This window comes from Arachis hypogaea, chromosome 13 (genome assembly GCF_003086295.3).
Source record: "Arachis hypogaea cultivar Tifrunner chromosome 13, arahy.Tifrunner.gnm2.J5K5, whole genome shotgun sequence".
Classification (NCBI taxonomy): Eukaryota; Viridiplantae; Streptophyta; class Magnoliopsida; order Fabales; family Fabaceae; genus Arachis; species Arachis hypogaea.
This window is the reverse complement of record NC_092048.1, coordinates 34,767,798-34,794,752: the sequence shown is the minus strand read 5'-3', so window position 1 is coordinate 34,794,752 and position 26,955 is coordinate 34,767,798. Positions and strand designations below refer to the sequence as shown.

Here is a 26,955-nt window from a genome sequence, read left to right as displayed (position 1 = left end):
CTTAGGTTTACAGAAAATGAGTAACTAAGTACAGATAGTGCAGAAATCCACTTCCGGAGCCCACTTGGTGAGTGTTTGGGCTGAGCTTTGAAGCTTTCACGTGCATATGCCATTCTTGGAGTTAAACGCCAGCTTGGGTGCCAGTTTGGGCGTTCAACTCCAGTTTTGGTGCCAGTTCCGGCATTTCACGCCAGAAAAGGGTCTCTGGCTGGCGTTTAACGCCAGTTTGGGCCATCAAATCTTGGGCAAAGTATGGACTCTTATACATTGCTGGAAAGCCCAAGATGTTAGATTTTCAACCCAATTAAGAGCGCGCCAATTGGACTTCTGTAGCTCCAGAAAAACGCGTTTGAGTGCAGGGAGGTCAGAATCCAATAGCATCTGCAGTCCTTTCTCAGCCTCTGAATCAGATTTTTGCTCAGGTCCCTCAATTTCAGCCAGAAAATACCTGAAATTACAGAAAAATACACAAACTCATAGTAAAGTCCAGAAATGTGATTTTTGCATAAAAACTAATAAAAATATAATAAAAAGTAAATAAAACATACTAAAAACTACCTAAAAACAATGCCAAAAAGCGTATAAATTATCCGCTCATCAGTTACCTAACAAAATTAAGCAATAATACGAACATATGAATCATAATATGCAAAATTGAAGCTAATAAAAGAATTGAATAAATCATAACAATAAGAATAAGGGTGGTGAAAAGCAACAACTATTATCAATCAATCACTACTTCTATACGATGTACATATATCAGGTGATTTAAAGCTTTGTCTTCCAAAAAAATATTACAAAAATCAATCACTACTTCTATACGATGTACATATATCAGGTGATTTAAAGCTTTGTCTTCCAAAAACATATTACAAAAATATGAATACTGTAGCAACATAGTTGACTATATGCTGATTATGTTTTACAGCTCAATTATTATTATCTCTAATGACTGAATTCAGCAAAGAGCAGAGAACCGTGACCAGATAATAATATATATCCAAGAAAAATTGAATAAATAATTAGAATAGGTCAAAATTAGAACAACACAAAAATTAAAACAACATAAATTAGAACACCCAACTACAAATTCAAATTAGATAATTAACCTGACTCAGAAAAATCAAGAGATTGAAGCAGAAATAGAACCAAAATGAATAAAAAATACAACCAAACTAATTCCAAAAATTTTCATGTGGTGCACCAATTCTTCCTCTTTCACCTTCCCCTTTTTTGTATTATCATTGAGTAAACAAAAAGTTCAGAACCAACTCTAAATCAAAATTAACCTAAATCAAAATAGAATAAAAAGTTCTGAATTAAAAAACAAAATCAGAATCAACAACTCAAACATAAAATCAAGAACAAGCCAACTAAGTGTTCATTACAAATTAAAATCAATAAGAAGACTAAACCAGAATTTTAAAAAAATAGAATCAGAACAAAAAATAAAACAAAACAAAACCTGAGGCTTAGGGAAGAGCTTTCTATGTTAAGGACATATCCTCTAAGCTTGAACATTGAACAATACATTGGACAATGAACAGTGAATAACAGAATAACAATCAGAAGCAATTTCATTAAATCAAGAACAAATAAATTAAATAGTGAACAATATTCAAAAGCAATTTTAGTAAATCAACAACAAATAAATTAAACAATTAACAACAATCTGCAATAAATATACACTAAAATTATACATTGAACAACAAACAAAATTATAGCAATTACAAATACTTTGAAGTTAGAATAGAAATTATTCAAATAAAAGCAGAAATTCAAACAAAATAAAATTATTAAACATTACCAGAAATTCAAACAAAAATACACTAAACATAGAAGTTAGAACAAAAATTATTTGAACAAAAATAGAAATTCAAACAAAATAAAATTAACAATTACCATAAATTCAAACAAAAATACACTGAACATAGGACATAAATTATTCAAATTAATACCTGACTTGGAATCCCCATATTTGGTGTTCGGTGCTGGGAGGTGCTGTAAGGGGCTGGGTTCGCCGGTTTGCACTGCTGGGAAGGGCTGAACGTCGCTGCTGTGTGGCTGGTCTGGCGCTACTGGGAGGCGCTGGGTTTGTCGGTTCACGCTGCTGGAAGGGGCTGAACGTTGTTGCTGGGTGGATGGTCTGGCGCTGCTGGAAGGCTGGTCTAGCATTGCTGGGAAGGGCTGCGAAGCGCTAGAAGGCAGGGCTGGGAAGGGCTGGGAGGGGTTGGGGTAATAGGGCTTCTTTGAGAGAGTGGCTACACTAGGTTAGGAGTTAGGAACGTTAGGTGATTAGGTTATCTGATGGGAGTGGGGTGGGGTAATGGTCTAATGGTTTTTTAGGGTTTTTATTTGACCGATTCGGTTTGGTTCGGTTAGAGTTTTTAATGGCAAAACCAAAAATCGAACCGAACTGCAAAAAAATAGTAAAATATATTTTTTTTTGTTCATGGTTAGTTCAGTTTTTCTCGGTCTGGATCGATTTTGAACACCCCTAAGTAGATGAACACAAGGTCAAAATATCGAGTTTCGTTACAGTGGGCTCTGCAAGCACCTCCTGTATTAAACTACAATTTTTCGATCAAGGCTTAATACTTGCAAGTTTGGATAACATATCAGCACGAGTATTTTGTTCTCTAGGTACATGCTTGATTGAGGAGGTGGAGGTAAGAGATCCCAACTTTGTCAGACGCAGAACCAGGTCAGGTGGGCAACCTGCAAGACTCTCCGATGCTAAAGTCAGTAGTGTGCGAGGTAGTAAAGCGAGTTTTTCGTTTGTTTACCTGGTGGTCTTTGCCCCTTGGGGCTGCCGTTTTTCCGGCATTAAGTACTTATCATGGCGCATTATTTGCCAGAATTTGGCGGTTACAGAATATGGTGGCATATTCGTTTGTGGTATCTGGTCATTATCCCATGAGATCGATTATGACCTTAATCACTTGGTTGGTTATGTTCTCTTTTGTCCAAAACAGTAATATATAACGGATTTTTTAATTTAATTTAAATAAATATATAATTTACAGAAATACATAAAATATGAAGTATTTACAAAAATGTGTACTCTTACACATTTTGGATACTGAGGGATAAGTTAAACATTGAATGTATCTCAGCGTCTGAGACCCCGTATTGTGATCGGGCGACGCCAGACATATCCAAAGGTGCACTTGGGATATATGTTATTATCGAGATCGGAGACTGAGCACCCGAGATATGTGGCAACTGAGAAAGGGGTCTCAGTACCCGAGATATATACAATTTACCTAATTTGGGTCTCAACATCCGAGATGCTCGAACGCATATATAAGGTCATAGCAGCCGATATTACTATACATTTGAATAGTTTTTAAGAATTTTGTTAGTTTCTAAACGCTTAAGTTTGAGTTTCTTAAGTAAATATTGTAAGAACCGCAACTAATCAACTGGTTAATTAAGTGATTAATTGCCCAAATTAGATTCCAAAAAGTTAGAGAGAGAATTTGAGGATTTAAAGGTGATTTTTGGACTCAGTGAGTCTTTCTGAGTCAGAAAATGTGCTTTCTACGAAAAACCGTAAAAAATTACGAACCGGCAGTTGAACCGGTTCAAGTCTGCGTGGTACCGCACGAGAAAAGTGAAAACCGTAAAAAAAAAACCTTAGAAAAACATTAGAAATGGAAAACCGGGCTTTAATTTTAAAGATTTGACCCGAAATTAGGCCAAACGGGCTAAAAACGCTAACGGATTGGACCGGACCCAAGTTGGGCCCAAGCCCAACATATAAATACACTTAAATGAACCCATTTCAGCCACTTTCACCCTCGTAACCTAAACACAACAGCAGCTGAAGTGAGGAGAGAGGTGAGAGCTTTTCACCATTGTTACTATTCACTTCAAACTTCCCAAGCTCATATCTTGAGCTACGGAGCTCCGATCGCTGCACCGTTTGTGGCTACGCGTTTCTTGTGAAGAGCTCTACAAAACTCACCCAAGAAACCCTCAAGGTAATCACGAAATCTTCCCAGTTTCTCTCTTCAAAATTTCGGATTTTATTAGAGTTTTGGGTTAAATGGGTTTTTGTGATTTTGGATGTTTAGGTTTGCTCTAATCCTTGCTTAGCTTTGGATTTGTGTTATCAAATCTGTTGGGAAAGGTAAAAGCTCTTAAACCCTTGTGAGATTATGCTTATGTTGAACCCTAGGTTGATTTGTGGTGATTTATATGTATATAGTTTGATTATTGTGGCTTTGGGAGCTTTTGGAACTTATTTGTGCTTGTTGGAGTGGATTTGAAAGCTTGGATTGTAGTTGGAAGCTTGTTGGCGCTCATTTTGAGTTTGGGTGCATAAAGGGAATCGGCCAAGGTATGGTTTTGGTTTTCTCTATGTAGTATATAATATTCATGGACACTTAGGCTAGTTGACCCTAAGATAGGATTGAATGTTGTTGGTGTATGAATAATTATGTGTAAATTGATGTTAATTGTTGGTATCATTGGAATATTGTGATTAAAGATGATTATGGAGAATTGTTGGTAGTTAATGATTGATGATGAATAATGATGTTATTGGAATTTAATGATTATACAGGTTGATGAGGGATGTATGATTTATTGTTGTTGATGAGGGTTTGTTGATGTAGTTGATAATGGATGATAAATATTGATATTTTTGGTAATTGAAGGTGAGTGTTGGGATTGTTGATAAATGGTTATATTGATGTTGATAGTATGATGTTGGAGTTTGATGTTGAAATTAATAATGATGATGGTTAGTAAGGGCATTATTATGTATTTGATAGTGAGAATTGATGATTATATATGGTGGAGTGGTAAATTGGATATGGAAAATGGTAAATTCTAATATGTGATAGAATTGATGTGGTTTTGGTTGGATTGGGTTATGAAAGTTGGTAAATTGAGATTCTTGTGAGTCTTGGTAAAAGTTGACTTTTGGTGAACTTTGTCTAATCATAACTTATGCCTTGATTTTCAAAATCTATTGAAATTAGTTTAGCATTAAAGCTTATTGAAAACTGTTCGAATCGATATAAAGTTTGTAAAAAATTGGAATTTGGAAGAGGAAGTTATGATCATTCAAAGTTGGTGTTAAAAATATGAAATTTTCCAAAGTTGTAGAATTTCATTACTTCTGATATATGCGGGTGCACACGTCCTGTTTCTCAAAAATTTATTTGTTTTCAACTATTTTGCCTTTTCAACAAAGTTGTAAACTTCTATAACAGCATTTTAAGACGTTTGGGCCTAGTTTTGAGTATTAGAACATGGGATATAAATTAAGGGCTCTAGTACATGATTTTAAGGTAAATTAGAAAATGGAGGCCTAGGTTTCTGGCGTGCTGAGAATGGTTTGACGTTAGGTGAAGGATGATTGGTATATGAGATGAGGAATGATAGACTTTTGGTATTTGGAAACTGAGTTATAAAGGGACAGTGGTTGAGATGAGTCGGGGACTCGGATTGAAGTGGTGGATCTATGTATGCTGAAAATACTTTTGAAAACCATTGAAATAATATTTTTACATGATATTTTGAGACGCTATGCGCCTAGCAGGGACGGTGGTTAATCCCGCCTGTCGAGGTAGCGGCGGCGGCGTAAGGATGGTGGTTAATCCCGCTTACGTTGAAATGTGAGGTCTGAGGCAAGAATATCCCGCTCGCATCCCTTAGGATCTATAGGGCGAGCAGGCGCCGGTACCTGGACAGTGATCCGGGCACTATATCTCGGGGGTTCCCATATGAGAAATCCGAAGGGCGACGTCTCCATGGAGATGTGTCGAGTTGGCAGTTGAACCGACAATGTGATATCACAGCCAGTAGGGCAGGCATTCATCATATGCATTTTCTATCTGCTTGTTTGCTTTGTCTACTTTTGATGGTTTGCCTAATTGAATAACATGCTTGCTTGCTATCTGAATTATTTGCCATATATGCTAATACTTGTGCTTTACTTGCTTTGAACATTATCTGTGTTTTCTGCTGGGATTGAGAAGGTTCGGAAGGCGGTGGCGATGGGATCGCATGGAGGATCGGTTGGTGAAGGCTGTGGGACAGTGGTGTTTGGTTAGAATAGAAATCCCTTAAGATAGATAACCTGGTTTATTTAAGTCAAGTTGGTATATTATGCTTAAATGTTTTAGAATGCTTTAAGTTGAATCTTGTGATTGATATGAAGCTTAGGATTACCTTTGGCGTCCCGGGGTCTTATATCCTATATCACTGGGAACTGTTACCATACTGAGAACCGCCGGTTCTCATACCATATTGTTGTTGTGTTTTTCAGATGCAGGTCGCAACCCACCTTGGTGAGTTGCTTTGGTTGGTGACAGGAGCGGAGAATCTTGGATCATTTTGGAGTTCTTTTTGGTTTATTTTGTTTATACATCTCTCCTTTTGTATTTTGTTTTGCCTAGAGGCATGTATTTGAGAGAACAAAACTTGTATAAGCTGTTTTCACTGTATGGTTTTGTATATCAGTATATGGCTAGCCGGCTTAAACTCCGCGAGTCGTGACTAGTTCCCTATGATATTATATACTTATCTTTTGTTATATCTTCTTTGTTTCTTATGCCTTAAGCTAGTAGCTCCGTTAGTACGTTTGTGCTTCGAAATTCTGTTTTTGAGCTATATCTTTCATCGGGCTTCTAGATTATACTATTCTTTCTATATATATATTATGTATGAGTTTAGAACTGTCGTAATCTCTGATTGACCTTGGCTTTACGACGCGAGGTAAGGCTTAGGCTAATTAGGGTGTTACAAATATGGCCCCCGAGAATATGTCCGCGATGGAGACATTAATAGACTGAATGCTACTTGGCACGTGGCTGGAACTTTAGATTTTAAGGTTAGTAGTTTTTCCTTGTTTTATTTTCAGTAAATAATTAGTTTATATGTTTAGGTTTTAGTAAGGGTTAAGTACTAAAATCGTCCCTAAGGTAAGGGGCGAAAATCAAAATCGTCCCCGACCTTTTTTCCTTATTAAAATCATCCTCAACGTTAAAAAATGCTTTAAAATTATCCTTTTTATCAATTTTATTTTTTTTAATTACCAAACTACCCCTCATTGAAAAATTTATAATATAAAATAAATAAAAAAGAAAGGAAAGAAAGGGATATAGAGAGAAACGGGGGGAGAGAAAGAAGGGGGGTGGGGCTCGAGAAAGGGGGTGGGGGAGGGGGAGGGAAGGGAAGCAGCACAGCCGCACCGCTATACCGCCGCTCCGCCGCACCGCTGCACCGCCGTCCTGCCGCCTGTGATCCGCCACTGTTCCTCCTCCTTGCCCTCACCGCCCTCTTCTTCTTCTTCTTCTTCTTCTTCTTCTTCTTCTTCTTCTTCTTCTTTGAACTGGATTTTTGTTGTAGAATTTCTGAATTTTTTCTAGAATTTGTTATGGAATATCTATAATTTAATTTTTTGTGATTTGGCTTAAATTTGGAATATTGTTGTTGCTGAATTTGTTGATTATTGTTCAAGGTGAATTTGTTGATTATTCTGAGTTATGATTTTCTGAGGTGGGGGTGGTGGTGGGTTCTGGTGTTGATGATGATAGTGGGGGTGGTGGTGGGTTCTGTTATGGCAGTGGAGGTGGTGGGGTGAGGAAGGTGAAGAGGAGAATGATGAGGCTTCTGTTATATATGAATGGTGATGATGTCTGTTCTTGATGTTGCATTATTTGGTAGCAACTTGAATTCTGATTTGATCACCAAGAATACGTTACTTGATCTTTCTGAAGTGAAGAAGCTCAAGGCTATTTTTGGTGGCAGTGGATAATAGCTTCGTTAGTGAGATCATGTTGGTTAACTCAAAATTAATCCGTTGCTTCTATTTTGTGATGTGAGATACTGCAATTTTGAGTTCTTGTTCCCAGTTTCTTCGCGTTGTTCTCTTTCTCTCTTCTTCTTTTTTTTTTTTAAGAACATGAGTTCTTTTTTAAATTTTTTAATTTATGTTGTTGCTAATTTTGGATATGAAATTATAGTTGATGATTGCTGAATTGTTTAATTTGAAATTTTTGTTGATTTATTTTTTATTGTTGCTGTTGGTGTTGTTGGATTGTTGGTGGTTATGGTGTAGCGACGGTGATGGTGATGATAATGCAGAGGGTAGTGGTGAAGGTGGAGAGACTTTTTAATTTTTGTTTAAGGGCAAAATTGTCCGAAAAATTTTATTTATGGACAAAAGGACGATTTTATAACGTTTTGTAATGTTGGGGATGATTTTAATAATAAAAAAAGGTCGGAGACGATTTTGATTTTCACCCCAGACCTTAAGGACGAAAATAGTATTTAACCATTTTAATAACTTAGTTAATGTGGTAGGATTTAGTGACTAGACAAAGTTAGGCAATATATATATATAGTAAGGTATAATAAGTTTTGATATTTTGTATAATTGATTGTAACTTAAATAAATAAAATAGATAACTATTAATTATAGTGAAATTAATAGGTAATTAATTGAAATCATGCCCAAATGTGACATTCAGGTTAAAATAGTGCAACATGAATGATTTAATTTTTTTACATATTGCTTGATAGACATTCGTATTGTATCTGTTGCATTTATTATCGATGTTTATCTACTTGGTTTAAAATTTTTAGTAATGGTTAAACACAATTAATGGTTTAGACGAGATTAATATGCGAGAGTGTATGTTATAGATATTGCAGAGATCACGGTTACTGTTACCATGCCGTGTGATACTGGGTCTCCTCTTGCCGAACATCCTACTGTCTTAGATTTGGGAGGTGAGATTTGGGTATGTAGTAGGGTTGAGAAATTTTATGTTTGACAATTCCTTAATCTCTGCATTTGTCCAGTGGTGGAAGCTTGAGACCCATACGTTCCACCTTCCATGGGGTGAGGTCAGCATTACGCTCCATGATGTTACCTACTACATTGGTCTGCACACTGATAGAGAACCGATTGGGGGTTATACCAGAGACTTTCAACGATGGCATGGACACCTCACGTAGGAGTGGGTTGAGGATTTACTTGGCGTCAGGCCGCCACCACAGCCAGAGGGAGGAAAGTAGGTTTTTGGGGTGAGGATGACCTGGTTGAGGGATAGAGTTTCACACATTCCAGCTGGGGCAACTCCGAATATGCTCTGTCAGTACGCCCGGTGCTACTTGATGATGCTTATTGGGGGGTTTCTATTCATGCACAAGACTACTACACTTGTCCCTTTGAGATGGCTACCGCTGTTGGAGGATTTCCATCGTTGCAGCCAGTTGTGATGGGGTCTACACTACTCTGTCATACGTACCACTTACTGTGCACCACGGCAGGACGTGATGTGACCGACATTGCGAGTTGCATGCCGTTTCTTGTGTCCTGGATTTACCATGGATTTCCGTGTTTTAGTCCGGTGGGATATGACGTCGTCAGGTTCCCACTTGCAGCTAGGTATGTACATATTATGAATAATTTTTAATTTAACAAGTAGTAGACATTGAATGCGTGTTAATTAATATAATTAATTAAATTTTGTTCAAATGTTTTTATTTTGCGTAGGTTGGCAGGATTAGGGCAACAAAGTAGAGATCGTCATGATGGCAAGATCCAGATTTTACATCGTCATATCAATGGCCTCACATTTGACCAGGTATGACCTTTTTTGGTTTCTATATTATTTCATGCATTCATATGTCGTTCTTAATTATGGTACTTTAACACTATGTGAACATCTTTGATGTACACCATACGAGAATTTCTAGCTATGTCAGACTACGCCTGACTGACTTATGAGTGACGTGAAGATTTATACATGGAGGGCTGTTGTCCCTCTCGTCTGCTTGCACTTATGAGAACCAAATTACATAATTGGCTATATCTCGGATGCTAAGACACCATCTAGAGAATCGTATATATCTTGAGTTCTAAGACCACATTCTAAGTTGTCACATATCTCGGGTGCTCAGGAGTCGATCTCTTTAATAACACATATCCCAGGTGCACCTAGGATATGTCTCGGCGTCACCCGGTCACAGCACAGGTTCTCAGATGCTAAGATATATTTATTTAATTTTTAACTTATCTCTCAGCATTCGAAATACGTAAGAGTATGCATTTTTATAAATACCTCACATTTTGTGTATTTTTATAATTTATATATTTATTTAATTTAAATAAAAAAAAATCCTTATCTTAAAATTGAGGCTGATTTTTTTTATATGGAAGAAATATTGGTGTTTTTTTTTTTTGAAATGGGATTATTTGGTGTAATTACAGATTGGTAGATTTTGTAGGTGAGAAGTCAACACGTGGAGGCGTGTTGCAACACGTGGGGAGCATGTTGGACACGTGGCAGCATCCTGACCAACACGTGGGGGCGTGTTGGACACGTGGCAACATATTGGCCAACACATGGAGAGCGTATTGAAACACGTGAGGAACTTGTTGAATGATTTTCACAATACTATAATACACCTCAAATATCAATATTCAACCAAAATACCATCTCTATTTCCATATTAAAATAATTTGTAAAATTGACATATAGTACAACACTTTGTTAGCCTCATGAACTCATTGTCCAGCGATTCAACTTTTCCCATTAATAATGTTAAAACAATTAGGAGCTAGACATCTCATGATTAATATAACTACAATAATATCAAAAATTACCTTTAGAAAAATCACAGAATTTGTTTTTTTAATACTAAATTCATAATAAGCAACAAAATATTAACAAACCAAAATAATAAAAAATAATTAAAGAATTGAGTAGGAAATCAGGATGTTCATTCAAAAAATTTAGATAATGCATAAACATATTATCATCAATCTAGAAAATTCAGTAAATTAGCAAAGTATCTTATCCCTTAGCTTCTTTTTTGTTAGCTTCATCAGCAAGACTCTCTTTATTTACAATAGCGATATCTTTACCAATAAGCTTCTCTTCATCCAAATTCTTTTAGCTTCATTTAGGACTTCATCATTCACCCTAAATAAAGATCCAATCAGATCGAATTTGAATCCATGACAAGCATAATTAAGATTTAATTTGGAAAAGCAATATAATGGATTGTAAGAAGAGTGCTTACTGAACAATTTTGTTAGATTGTGTTCCCTGTTTTCTCGTGCACTCCTGATCCCTCCTGAAGAATATATTGCTAGTTCTCATGATGTCGTTCAATGGTTGCTCTTCGGCGTCTTTCTGCGTCTCTACATATTTCCACCATAATCTCGTGAGGCGGGTTGATGGTCCAAGACTACAGGAGAAGGTTTGAATTGGAAAGAAGAAGAGAAGTGGGATGAAAGTGATAGATCTACCCACTCCAATACTCCATTGATTGGACCTGTTTTGGCTGTTCTGCTTTCTCTCTTTTCTGTTACTCTCACTAATCACAATTTATCTAATTTCTATTTTCAAATAACTTTTTTTTAACTTATAACATCTTTTACTTAGGCTTCTTGATTTTTTAGATGATAATTTTTATTTTAAAAAAACTTTAAAATTGGAGAAAATTTCATATTAGCGAACGGCTCACGAGTATACTATGGATAATTTGATGATAAATTTATCTAAAATAAATATAATTTTTTAACAATGAAATTTTTACAAAACCCAATATATACACATTAACATAGGTGCGAAAGAGATTCATATCAATAAACCATACGCACAATGAGACAAATTGGTATATATTATACAAATTCTCCTTTATATATTTTAAGTCCTGTTTGAGCTATAATAAATAAAGATGATTTAATAGCGTGTTAAGTTACTCAAAAGAAACAATAACTTCTAGCTATTCAGATTGATTTTATTTTTTTAAAGAAGTATAATGATAAAACCCTAATTAAAAAAACACAATAAAGAATTTTAAATTTACTTTGAAAGTTTAATTTTGTTAATCAATGGCATGAGATTTTTTTTTGTTTAAATGCCGTTCCTTTGCTATTGAACCGACAACCGATGGATAATCAAATTAAAATGGGAAGTGCTAGGTAAACAACGACTATTTTAAACAGTATAAATAACTACCAATCAAATGAAAATATATTATACTCTAATTTAATGTTATTAATTAAATTTACTCTTTTAACCCTATTAATTCACATTGTTTACACATTATTCAAAAATATTATTGGTTACCTATATTTTTCCAATCAAAATTAAATAGCATAGTAATTCATATGAAAAGCGAAATGCTGATTGACAGATTTTGCAATTGGAAATTCTTACTAGTCAAAGACTAATTATTGCATTTTAATTTATGGTGAAAATTTATACGCCTAGTTTTATGTAAAATTAATAATAAAAAATTATTATATAATTTAACATATTTAATTAAATTATCATTTAATAGTATTTTAGTATTAATTTATATAAAAACAAGTCTATATAAATTTTTATTTTATTTTATTAGATAAAAATTCAAATGCAATTAAATTCATGTGAAGTTAATAATTGAGATAGCTGAGAATCGTCAGATGATAATTTAATTAAATTTATCAAATTATTTAACAATTCTCAACCATCAACTGCAACTAAATTTTCATCTATTTATTATCATGTGTTTAATTTGTTTTCTCTTTAGAAACGGCGTGACTGTACATGCTCATTAAGATTTTGAAGCCAAAAAACAATATCAGAGTTGCATTTGAACCCGATCTGGTAACTATGCAGGCCGTGAAAACGTTTTCGAGTGTCATTAGCAATTAAGTTATTGAAAGTCAAAACCAATCTTAGGTACGATTGGATTCGTTAATATTATAAGCGGAGTAGCAAAGTCATCAGATGCTAGTAATGTTTCGAAGATGACTTTTTTATCATTCAATAAGTCAAATGCTATGTCTAGACTTATCCAACAGATAGATCGATGGCTATATGATAAAATTTGTTCCTAGAGATCACTTGTGTTTTAAATTAATGTTTGAAATATTTTTTAATTAAATTTATTTTTAAAAATTTTAAGTTTCTCATATTAATCTTTTTATTATTTTGTTACTCATAACATTAGAATTTATTGATATCACACTTAGTGATGATATTATAGTACATAATTGATTATTTTAATTCACTACTAATATAATAAATTTATAAAATTAGATAAAATTAATCTTAAATAAAAAATTTAAATGCTTCAAGGTCTTTTTTATTTTAAAATTGATTTGATCTAATTACATAAATTTATATTTGGATTAGTAACATTTTTATTTTTCAAAAGTAGTTCATAAAAAATGTGTTTTAAAAGACAATTTTTTTTAAAGTTATAACACGTACATTTGGTAAAATCAAACTAAAAATAATTTTCAATAAACATAAGCACTATAATTATATTTAGTAAAATAGTTTTTAAAATAAAAAAGAACCATAATAAACATAAATATAAAAATTAAATTTAAAAATTAATTAATATATAAAGTTATATTTAATAAGCATAAATCAATTTTAAAAAGTTTAATTCTATCTTAGATTATTTCAAAAGTAATTTCTTTTTTTTAAAAGATGTAAACACAAATACATATTTTTTATTTATCAAATACAAAATAAAAAATTTGTGCCTTTAAAAAACAAATATTTCTTCAAAAAGTTTTAGTAAATTATACCTTAATACCTTATCATGTTAGCAAATAAATTAGAACTGATATGTGTGCAGTTTAATTAGTATAATCTCACTTAACATATCCTATCAACAAATTTTAATATCACCAACAAAAATTAATATAAATATTTTTTCAAAAATAAATTTGATCATTTACTGACACTTCTACCATTATTCACTCGTTTACCGGTACTATATGCATGATGCGTTAACGAGGAATATAATAATGGCACCTAAGTCAGTAAATAGTAGTAATTTAATTTGGCGCTTTTATTTTCCATATACAAGTAACTGTATCGCACGTTATAACCTAAAAACTTAAGAGGAATAAATTAAATCAGGGGAGTGCTAGGAACAATAAAAATTTTGAACAATATGAATAATTACTAATTAAATGAAAATATATTACACTCTAATTTAATGCTACTAATTAAATTTACTCTTTTAACCCTATTAATTCACATTATTTACACATTATTCAAAAATTTTGTTGGTTACCTATACTTTTCCGTTAAATAATTAGCAAGTAAGATTTTGTTATTTTGAAAACGCAGTTACCTATATGTGAAGGGGGAGCAAGGAGCAGCATTGCCGGGCATGCATATATCACAACTCACAAGTCACAAGAGCCAAATAACAATTCAATTTTGGGAAATTGTTGCTACAGAATCATTAAATTGACGTCGTGACGTATTACTTACAATTCTTAAACTCAAACTTTTACGCAAATAATAATATTTGTATTTTGCTTTTTTTTTTCCCAAAAAAAAAAAGATAAGGTATTAAAAGGGTGATCATAAGTTTTGAGGATTGTAAAGGTAAGAACAAATATAATGTCAGAAACAAGGAGTAATGCACTGATGCACAAGCATGTAAGCTGACATGTGTGTCAACCTTTCAGTTCATCAGTTCCTCAACTCGACCACGTCCTTATTGTTTTTTTTTTACCCTAATAATTTTAATGTTTCTTTAATTTTTTTTCCCTTCAAACGGATTAGCTTTCTTTTGGGAAATATATGTTGAATTCATAAAAAATAAATGCAATAAATTAATACGAGAATAATGTATTATAAACATATAAAATAAAAAATATTTCTATCATATATATAAAATACATATGTATTTATATTGATCGATTTACGTAAGAGTAAGATTCGTTGTGTTTCATGTCTCCAAAAATCAAACATACCTTAAAATATCCTATTAATAATCGAGAAAATTAAATGAAAGCCATATGTATCAACAGTAGTGTAACATAATTAACAATTTATCTTGTATATCAGTATATGTAACATGGTATCAAATAAATATGTTCTATCAATAAGGGTTATATGATATGAATACATATAGAAACTAAAAAGTAAAAACTTTTGAAGATGTTTTAACATAAATTAAAGAGTATTTCTTTGAGAAGATGACACTCCCTTCTTCTATGATATGTCTTAATAACAATTTTTTTCATCTAATTATAAAATGTATACTTTTCTCTCCTACAAGATTAAAATAACATACATTTTATTCTATTTAACTAAAGTATCCTTCAATAATCATTATAGTTATATATAAAGATTTGTAATAATTATTTGGTTGATTTAAATAATAATAATATAATTATTATTAATAACAAAATATATAAAAAATGTTAAATAAATACTTTATAATATGTTAACATACATATTTTATATTTAATTTAAATTTTTATATATTTGATGATTAGTGATAAAAATATTTAAAATAAATAAATTGTATTACAACAATAATACATATATGTTTTATATTATTATTATTATTATTATTATTATTAAATCAAGTAAATAATTATCATTAATATAATTATTATTGAAAAATATTTAGGTTAAATAAATTAAAATGTATTTATGTTAATCTTATAAAATAGAAGATGTAAATTTTATAAATAAAAAAAGAATATATACTATTTAAACATCTGATAATAGAGAGGAGGTAATTTTGTATTGTGAAGGATGGCGGAGAAGATATTAATGTAGATGGGGGAGGGAATGGGGAATAGTATTAGCATGAGGAAAGAAACACAATAAAGAGAAATAGTGGTGGTGGACCCAGAAGAGAGACACAGAAGATGTTGTTGTGAGGGGCAACTAAGAAATTGTGGTCTATTTATACATGGGCAGGTCTCTGCTTGGGTTGCATTGCCACTGAGAGTCACACCCACTGTGGCTCTGATTTGCAATTGAAAATACAAAAAACAGAGTGCTCTTTACGAGAGTATCTCTGCAGAATACACCGTACCATGCCACATTAACACAAGTTGCATTGGATCTTCATAGCTAGGTGCAGCACAGAATGGAGAGTACTAAAACAGAGCACGATTACCACTACAGCTTCATTGAGGACAAAGAAAACACCTCATCATCATGCTTCTCAGAAATCATGGAAGAACTCAAATCCCTCCTTCTCTTGGCCTTCCCCATCGCACTCACAGCCCTCATTTTCTACTCCCGCTCCATCGTCTCCATGCTCTTCCTCGGCCACCTCGGAGACCTCCAGCTCGCAGCAGGCTCCCTCGCCATCGCTCTCGCCAACATCACCGGCTACTCCGTCCTCTCCGGCCTCGCCCTCGGCATGGAGCCACTCTGTTCCCAGGCCTTCGGGGCCAACCGCCCAAAGCTACTCTCCCTCACACTCCACCGCTGCATCATCTTCCTCCTCCTCTCCTCCTTACCAATCTCCCTCCTCTGGCTCAATATCTCCGCCATCCTCCGCTCCCTCCACCAGCACCCTGACATCGCCACCCTGGCACGCACCTACCTCCTCTTCTCCCTCCCTGACCTCGTAACAAACTCATTCCTCCACCCAATCCGCATTTACCTTCGCGCGCAGGGCATCACCCACCCTCTCACCCAAGCCTCCCTCGCTGGCACCCTCCTCCACCTCCCCTTCAACTATATCCTCGTCACGCGCCTCCGCTTCGGCGTCGCGGGTGTTGCTGCTGCCTCCGCCGCCTCCAACCTCTCCATCCTCCTCTCCCTCGTCGGACGCGTCTGGCTCTCCGGCCTCCACCGCCCCACGTGGTCCCCGCCCACCCGCGACTGCCTCGCCGGCTGGAAGCCCCTCCTCCGTCTCGCCGCTCCTAGCTGCCTCTCCGTTTGCCTCGAGTGGTGGTGGTACGAGATAATGATCGTCCTCTGCGGGCTCCTCATGGACCCCACCGCAACCGTCGCTTCCATGGGTGTGCTCATCCAAACCACTTCCTTCATCTACGTGTTCCCTTCCTCCTTAGGGTTCGCTGTCTCCACTCGGGTGGGAAACGAGCTCGGCGCCAACCGCCCATTCAGAGCTAAGCTCTCTGCCGTGGTTTCCGTTTTCCTCTCTGCCATGATGGGCTTCTCGGCCATGGTTTTTGCCACCGCGATGAGGCACATATGGGGGAGGATGTTTACCACTGACGAGGATATCCTGCGGCTGACGTCGGCGGCGCTGCCAATTCTCGGGCTGTGCGAGATTGGGAACTGCCCGCAGACGGTGGGATGCGGGGTGGTGAGGGGGACGGCACGGCCCAGCATGGCGGCTAACGTCAACTTGAGCGCATTTTATTTGGTGGGATGCCTGTGGCGGTTGGGCTTGGGTTCTGGCTGGATGTTGGGTTTCGCGGGCTTTGGCTGGGCCTGCTGTCGGCTCAGGTCTGTTGCGCGGGGCTGATGCTGTATGTGATTGGGACTACTGAATGGGAATACGAAGCCCAGCGGGCCCAGCTGCTGACGTTGGCAGATGACGTGGAGGGGGATGATTCCGGCGTTGATGACGATGGCCGGAAAGTTTCATTGACTGGCGTGGCCACCGTAACTCCATCGCCGTGTTGATCATCTTTTCACGAAATGAAATCAGCCTTAATGAATGATGCTGCTTGATGGTGACGCTGTAATATCTGATTTTGTTTTGTAATTTTTCCGATAGGGAGACAGAGTGAATTTACAAGTTATTATTAATTACTATTTCTTTCATCTTTCTCTCTCTCTCACTCCTTTTTCTTCTGAACCAAGAGCATATCATATGGGACCTGGACATACAATATAACCTATAGCAAGAGTGAATAATTAACAGATGATTATGTCGTTTTCGACATAAATTCCGAGATAAGGGAAAAATACATAAATAGCAGCACAGAAATGTCTTCGCCAAAACAAGCTAGTGATGTGGATGCTGCAACTTGGAGAAGTAAGTTGTTTACCATCCTTTTAACATTTTCAAAGTCTATTTTAACCTTTCTAGACCACAATCAATGATTCAGGTTTACATTGTTATTAAGCCCAAACCCTAATATTTCTTGAGTGACATCTCTAATTTGAGTGTCAGAATTCTTGAAGTACAAATTCCATTCTTCATATTGTTATTAGTCTATAAAAACGAAAAATTTATATTTCTGCTCAAAGATTGAAAGATCAAGTAACTACAAAAACTAAAGAGATAGAAAACCTAGCAAGAAAACTCAAACAATGATGACGATGAAAGTGTGTGCAATTTATTTAAGATTGGCTAGTACGTGAAAAAAAATATAATTTTTAATCCTTATGGAAATCTTATTGGTGGTACACTGATAAATTATTTTTTCCATAAAATACTGAAAAGAGATTGAATATTATTCTTTTAATTTAACTAAAATTTTGTCCATTAACAATAAAACAGAAGATAAAAAAATGAATAGAAAAAAACTCGAGCGATAGTAATGCATAAATGAATAATTAGACGTATAAAACTTTTCTTTTTGTGACTTAGCTTTGAAAGGAAAAGATTATTTCTAAACAAAACGTGTGGTATACAACTCAAAATATAAATGGAGAATATGAAATGGAACTAAAAGAATGGAAACAAATGATTTGATTCAATTTCCCAACAAAAGATAGACCAAAATTTGAAATTGAATAGAATCATAGAATGTAGCCAAATAATCAAAGTTAGGCTCAAACTATTTTGATAGGGCAGGAGGGTATCACATTATAAATTAAGTCCATTGTATCACGAATAGAATATAAGGATAAAAATGTTGAACATGTTAAAGTAGTACTTATTGCATTGTGAGGGTGATAGATGCTTTGACATGTCCTTGAGGGACAAAAATAAGAGAGAGCATAGACTATGCTGTATGCGTGGTCCTCTCTTATGGTCAAGATAATTAGAGGCGACACATGGTTCTTGGTTATATTAACGGGTCAAAGTCAAACCCTCAAATAAACATGTTAACTAAGAGAGAAATTAATAAAGGCATACATATACATGACATCGCTGCATGCTACTGTGACTAATCTGCATTTTCCTTTTTGAACAAGAATTGCATCCTGCCGAATTCCACTTACATGATCTTTAGAAAGTATATAATAAAATAATATTATATATTGTTGGTGGATGGAGGAAATTAAAATGGTTGGGGAATTTGGGAAAGAAAAGATAATGAAGGGGAGGAAGGAAACAGAGAGTATAAGGTGAAAAAGGAGGTTTGGTCAGAGCTGAGAAAAGAAGGGAACAAGGGAAACGGCAGACACAGAGCGATGAGCGCACGAGTGAGTGGCCACTATGACTACTGTGGAGTGCGGACTGACCCCGTTCGTTATTCTTTTTTTCCCCACATGCATACACCGTACAACCCATCCATGCCCATCACACATCGCTTTCTGTAACTAGAATCTCCCATTTATTTCTGCACCTCCCATGTGATGTGAGAACCTTAGTGGACCTCTCGGTACCAATCCGTACCTACTTATTAGTTTACCCCTCTCATCTTCGGATCCATGCCTTCTTTCTTTTCCTCAATTCTTCCTGTCAAACTCATTATATGGTAACTGGTAGCAATTTGTTCTATTCATAGATTCATTCCTGCTTCTATTACCCATAGGTGTGCGTGTGTGGTGGAAGGAATTATAAATAATTCCTGAAAAAATTTTAAGATGGGAATATTATATTCTCATCTTTGGTTCAAAGTTTGAAAAATTATTTTTAAGTAAATTTGATTTTAAAGAATCAAAATACCATCATTTCAATTTTTACTTTATCTTTAGATATCTTTAATTCCCATGGGAATAGAATCTTTATAACAATGTATGTAATACTTGAACCACAAATACCCATAATATATACATAGAAAAATATAAACTAATCCAATTCACAAACATAGCATTCGCATTTATAATTCCATCGGCGCGCTCCATTCTTTGACCTCGACAATTAGGGATCACAATGAGTATCTCTTGGGTGAGAGATCTAATCCATTTCTGTTTAAAAATGTTGGGTTTGTTATAAAATGGTCATTATTGTGGTTGTCATATTATGGAAGATGGAGCCTTATCATATATAATAGAATATTGGAAATTTTTATACATAGTGGATGATGAAATATTATCAATTAATAAGTAATGAGTTTTTTTTATGTATTTTTACTAATTAGTAAGTAGGTTAGATAAATAATATTTTATTATATATTATTTAATTCAAAATATTTATCTATAAATAGGTTTTAAAGAAAAATTTTTAACACGTATCAAATTTACATTATTCTAGCTCTTGTATAATATTTGTGTAATAGAAAATTTATTTTCACAAATTATTAATAAGTGTTATATTGTAAAGATATCATCAAGGTATAATTCTTTTATATTTTTATATATAAATCTCTACTCTTATTTATCTACTTATATCATATTTTTACAATACGTTATCAACACGAAGGTTTGTAAGATAAAAAAATTTAATCATGTCAAATCTTTTTTGTTTGAAAGTTATACCATTTTATATTCTGAAAAAAATATTCATCATGGATTGTAGATACTAAAATCTACTTTATTCAATGGGTCTTGGTAATGCCATTAAGGCAAACAATAATACAACGCTAAAGAATCGCGCTATTGCAATGATTTTCGTTCGTTATTATCTTGACTGTTAGAAAGGGTAAGAGAGAGCAGTAGAGAAAAGATTTGTGTATATTTAAGTTATATAGAATGATACAATATAAAAGAGTATTTATAGGTATTAAGAGAATCGAAATAATAAAGACGTAATATTCTATAATAAATATTTAGATATATTAAATAATTCTAATAAATGCTAATTGATCCTAATATATTTTGACATTGACAAATGATTGAAAAATTGAATATCTTACTAAAACTATGGAAGAGCCTAAAAAAATATATTATCACCATGATTCTTTTAAATGCCCAATATGAGTGGTTATATTTGTGATTACAGAATTTTAAATCTATCGCTGAATATAATTTCACAATGTTCAAAATAACCTTAAAATTAAAATTGTGTGAAAAATATTACTAATAAATATATGTTAGAGAAAATATTTTCTACCTTTTATGACTCGAATATGTTCCTACAGCAGTAATATCGAGAGAAAAAATTTATAAAATATTCTGAATTAATTGCATATATCTTCTTGTGGCAGAACAGAATAACAAATTGCTCACGAAAAATCATGAATCTCGCCCTTCTAGCTCTGCTCCGTTCTCTGAGGTGAATGTGAGACATTGTAATCCAAAAAATGATAAAGGTCACTATTTCAGTAACAAATATGACAAAAGAAAAAAAAAATATTCTTCAATAATAAAAGATCCTACAAAAAGTAAGATAATAAAAAAAATGGACACAATAAAAATATAGAGAGCAAATGTCATCATTGTGGTGGTAAATCCTACAAAAAGTAAGATAATAAAAAAAATGGACACAATAAAAATATAGAGAGCAAATGTCATCATTGTGGTGGTAAAGGTCATTGATCGCATTACTTATGGTTCACCAAAGCACTTTGTTAAACTTTACCAAATATCTTTAAAAGAGAATGAGAAAAAGATAAAAACTAATTTTATCTCAAAAGTTACTCCTATTGCAACTCATCAAGATGTGCCTAATTTTTTTAGAAATGCAAAAAAAAAAAAAAAATATTGATCATATGATGATCAATAATAAAAATGTTAAATATTTTTTTTTCACGTTTTTGTTTGATTTTTGATATATCAATGTAGGTATAATTTTACTTATTTATATTTAAATGTATTTATTTTTAAATTTTTTCTTCTATGTAAGTTTCAAATAATTAATAAATAAATTTGTACCATTATAATATGTGTACAATAAATAAAATAGCTATGCAAGTAAGAATATGATTTAGCACATTACATATGCATTAACAAAATAATTGAATTATGAATTTCATAAGAAAATTAATTTTAAAGATAAATTATATATTGAATTGTATTTTTACATGTTTATTCTTTTTTGTGAAAAAAATGATGAAGATACAAAGAAAAGACATTTGTCAGTGATAGTGCAAGTACATATATTATTCTTAAAAGTAAAATTTATTTTACCAATCTTATACATAAAAAGGCAAGTGTTGCTACTATTATTAATATAAGTAAAATGATTAATGGCTTTGGAAGAGTTGTTATTTTATTTTCTAGAGGAACAAATTAAATCGCATTATAAATAATGCGTTATTATCTATAAAGTCTCAAAAAAATTTGTTGCGTTATAAAGATATCCGTAAGAATAGATATCATATTGAGATAATAAATGAGAATAATAAAGAGTCTTTATATATTATAAGTTGTGATTGAAATAAAAAAAGTTATATTAGAAAAATTGTTTATACTTTTTTCTTATATATTTTATATTTATATTAGTGCAATTGAATTACATGTTATAGTAAACCAGAAATTTATTAGCCTAAATGAATTCATCATTTGGCATGATCAATTAGATCATTCTATAATAACAATGATGCGAAAGATTATTGAAAACTCACAAAGACATTTATTGAACAACCATAAGATTCTTCAATTCACCGAGTTATGTTGTGCTTCATATTTTCAGGAAAAACTGATTATAAGACTATCAGCAGCAAATATTAGATTTGAATCTCCTGAATTTCTTGAGTGGATTCAAGGTGATATAGGTTTCCCAATTCATCCTTTATTAGATCTTTTAGATACTTTATGGTCCTAATAGATGCATATTTAAGATGGTCTCATGTGTGCTTATTATCATCTCACAACTTGGCGTTTGCAAAACTACTTGTGCAAATTATAAAATTAAAGGCACGATTTTCAGAAAATTCAATCAAAACAATTCACTTTGATAATGTTGGTGAATTTACTTCCAAATCCTATGATGCTTATTATATGACTACTGGTATTAGTGCTGAACATCCAATAGCTTGTTCATAAATAAAATGAACTAGCAGAATTACTTATTAAACACCTCCAATTGATTGCTAGACCCTTACTTATGAGAACGAATCTCTCAATCACCTTAAGATATTTTATTAGCTTATCTGCATATCATAAGTTAAATATGTATCTAATAGATGTGATCACAGTCTATCTATATGGGTCATTAGATTATGATATTTATATGAGAGTTCCTAAAAGACTAAAGATATCAATCATCTAATTAAAGAGAATTTTTTAGGATGATATATTCAGTTAGATTACAAAGATCTTTATATAGTTTAGAACAACTTGGATAGATGTAGTACAACTATCTTATAGAGTTTTTGATGAAAAAAGAATTAAAAAATGATGATATTTGTCCATGTATTTATATAAGAAAATATGTATATGGATTCATTATAATTGCTGTGTATGTTGATGATTTAAATATTATTGATTCTCCTAACGAGATCCTAATAATCATAAATGCTCTGAAAAAAAGAGCTTGAGATGATAGATTTTAAAAAAAAGGTTTTGTCTTGACCTTCAAATTGAGTATGTAACAAAAGGGGTATTTATTCATCAAAAGACTTACACAAAAAATATTTAAAAAGATTTTATATGAACGAATCACATTCAGTAAGAATCCAATGATCATTAGATCACTAGATGTGAAGAAGGATCCATTCCGACTAAAAGAAGAAAATGAAAAAACACTTGGTCTTGAGTTATCATATCTTAGTATCACAGGGGCATTAATGTATCTTGCTAATAATATACGCCCCAAGATAGCATTTGCTGTAAATTTATTAGCGAGATACATTTCCTCTTTAACTAGAAGACATTGTAATGAAATAAAAAATATGTTTCAATATCTTCGTAGAACGACTGATATGGGATTATTTTATCCTTGTGGATCCAAGTCACAATTAGTTGGCTATGTAGATATAAATTATTTATCTGATCCCTATAAAGGTAAATTCTAAACTGGATGCTTGTTTACATTTAATGACACAACTATATCATAGAGATCTACGAAACAAATTATAGTTGCAACATCTTTCAATTATGCTAAAATACTTACAATACATGAGGCAAGTCGTGAATACATTTAACTCAGGAGTTTGATTAGATATTGTTCTTGCCTGTAGAATAGGTCGACTTCTAATGACGGATGACTGCTGAACTATATCCTCGGAGGCTGATCGTCCAAACCTTTGAGTCCGAGCTTCTCCTTCTGATGCGATGTGAGAATATGATCGTCTGAAAAAGGGGGGAGGGGGGGAAGTGTACCTGCAAAGGCACTCCGAAACTTAAGTCAGTATATTGTGTATTCTAAATCTACTGAAGAAGATACTTTACCTTGCTTTTGTATGGTGAGCTTCTCGTCAGTTACGATTCGAGCATTTACGTTGGCTCGGAGGGGATTGAACGTATATGATCGTTGTGCCGTTTGGGTATCGGTTATGATAAGAAAATAAACGGAACCAAGTTATAGCTCATAAAAGCCGAGCTATAACGAGTGATGCTGAGTTATAGCTCGTATTGATGATGGTCATAGAGTTATAGCTCGTATTGATGATGACCATATCACAGCCCCCAAGCTTAGCCTGAGGAGAGTTTTTTAATGAAGCAGGTTGAGCTTCTTGATGAGTTATAACTCGGTTTAAATAGGTAACCACGGTGAGCTCCCAGTTCAACGTACTTCATTAAAAAGAAAATTTTATTGTTGAATGTGGGAGGTCGTGTCCGCTTTTAGTGGGGAGAGAGAAAGTTTCATTGGAGCATTTAAAGCTTGTTATGTTTCCAAAGCAACTTTACCGTTTGATTTGATAGAGTAACAGTTACTTGTGTGTGTGGTTAAGTTACTGGTGTGGCTACCAAGTTGTTTATGACTGACCCTTGGTTTCTGCTACTTGGAAAATCAGAATGAGTAAAAGAGGTATGCATGCCATTTCTCTCATTTTTATTTTTCTCTGCGTCTTCTTCCTTTCGTTTTTCTGTTTTGTGTTCTGATGGGGTTTGAGAAGGAGAAGAAGGATAAGATAGACTGGTCCTACGACTGGGTCAGTGAGGATGTGAGATCGCGAGTTTCTTTATTCTGTGATAAAGCTGCTGTGAAGGAAGTGAGTGCAGCGAAGGTTGTAAGGGCTGGTTGCCAAGTTCAGGTTGAGTTATTGCCATGTAGTGTTGATGATAGGGTTCACCATCGTGGGCAGGGGTTCAAATTTTTTTATATGCATAGCTGTGTCTTAGAAGAGTTGAGAGTAAGGCTGCCTTTTACAGAGTTTGAATGCCAAGTTTTGAAACATTTAAACTATGCTGCTTCTCAGCTTCATCTGAACGGGTGGGCGTTCCTCCATTCCTTTGAGATTCTGATAGAATTTCTTGAAGAGAAGCCATCAGTGGATCTGTTTTTTTCTTTATTCCAAGCAAAGGGGGTGTGGAAGGGAGGCTGGATAAATTTGAATAGCACCCTTGGGTTTGGTATATTCAAGCTGTATAAATCATCTTTTAAGGATTTTAAGGAGATGTTCCTTAAGGTTAGGAGTTAGGAAAAGGACTTCCCTTTTTATACTGATGAGAATTTGGGCGAGAGGTTTCCATTGTGGTAGTGCTCGGAAACTCAAAATATACTCGGTTCCAAGGTCATATCTCTGACGAATATTTGTTTGATTGAGTTCTTGGTTGAAAATATTGATCGTACAGAGCTGATATCTATGTATGAGTTACTCAAGTGGGAAGAAAATAAGGATGCTGTGTTGGAGTATTTGGGTGAGTTTGGGGTTTTATGTGATGTATATATTATTCTTCTATGGATGTGTAACATATGGTGTGTTTTTGCAGGTAGTAAATATCCTGGAGTTTCAGCTGCATCCCTGAGGTGCCGATTTAAAAATAAAAATCTTGAGAAGGAAGTGTCATCATCTAACCGAGAAAAAGGGGCTGTGGCTGGAGAAGTTACGCAGCCCCCTCGTGTTCGGACAAAAGTGGTTTTGAAGAAGAGGAAGTCGGACGTGGTGGACTTATAAGAAGATTCTGGTGTGAAAGAGCAGGGGGTTCCTTTGGAAGAAATTCGGGCTTTTATGATTAATCATGGAAAGCTTCATGAGATATCTGATCAGAGTGATGGTTTATCAGTATGGGGGAGGGATTATCCTTATATGGTTGTGGCAGATGAGTATTGCCAATCCTCGGCCGATGTGTCTCTGGCTAATGAGGTTAGGGAAACGGCCATCGGGTAGTATATGCAGGTAATTATCTGGCCTTGTTTATATTATGATTTTATTGGGGCAGTGATTTTTAACTTTTTGTGATGGTGTGTTGTAGGTTGTTGGCCTGAGGCTAGCAAGTTTGGGTCGTAGCCAGGAGTTGAAACATAAGGAGGTGACAGTTGAAAAGGAGAAAAACTCACTGATAAAAGAAGAGTTAAGTAAGAGTAAAGGTATGGTTGTTGAGCTGGAGATTAAATTGGCTGATGTTGAAAAGCAGTTGAAAGAGACCAAAGACAATTACGCTAACGATGTTGAGGATTTGAAGAAGAAGGAGGCTGACTTGGCAAGCGTGCAAACTCGGTTGATTGAAGTAACCGCTCAGCTAAAGGAAATGGAGAAAAAGAAAGGTGATGAGATTTTGGATTCGTTCGTTGAAGGATTTGAAAGGGCTCTCTTACAAGCAAAGTTTCTGGCACCAGAAGTGGATTTATCCGAGATGGATCCTGGGAAGATTGTTTGTGATGGCACGATGGCCGAGGATGATGGTGACACCGAAGATGAGGCTGATAATGTTTAATGTGTTCTGTTTATGATTATGTTTTGTTTTATAAAACTTTATATGCTTGTTTGAATACTGTGCTGCTGTAGATGTAATAGATAGTAGTATGTGATGCTTTTGAACTTGGATTGTGTTGTTTGGATTTTAAGATTGTTTGCCTTTGATTATGTGGCATATTTTGGAGTTGCTTTTTATTTTGGAAAGAGCATTGCTCAGTTGATCGGAATATTTCCGTTTGTACAATATGATTGCCGAGTATAGGCAGATTGTGATTAGACGAGTATTTTCGTTGTTGGAACTTTATGAACAATAGATAGAATGGCATCGCTTAATAATGAAGATGACTGATAGTATAATTCGTTAGTTAAGGAGAATAAGAAAAAACTCATTTGTCATATACAGTAAAATGTTAGACCTTTGAATACAAAGGTGCAGG

The 26,955-nt window shown here is 34.1% G+C and overlaps 1 protein-coding gene and 1 long non-coding RNA gene across 2 annotated transcripts; one reads left to right on the top strand and one right to left on the bottom strand.

Moving 5' to 3' along the window:
• Window positions 1-10,707: 10,707 nt before the first annotated feature.
• LOC112735876 (uncharacterized) lies at window positions 10,708-11,331 on the bottom strand. Its single transcript, XR_003168594.2, has 2 exons — window positions 11,053-11,331; window positions 10,708-10,952 (listed from the first exon to the last, which is right to left on the bottom strand). It is a non-coding gene; the product is annotated as an uncharacterized lncRNA (long non-coding RNA).
• Window positions 11,332-15,611: 4,280 nt separating this feature from the next.
• Window positions 15,612-17,540, top strand: LOC112738029 (protein DETOXIFICATION 51-like). Its single transcript, XM_025788251.3, is given in 2 exon segments — window positions 15,612-17,140; window positions 17,143-17,540. Coding segments are annotated over 2 exon segments (1,515 nt in total). The 5' UTR covers window positions 15,612-15,882; the 3' UTR covers window positions 17,400-17,540.
• The last annotated feature ends 9,415 nt before the right edge of the window (window positions 17,541-26,955 follow it).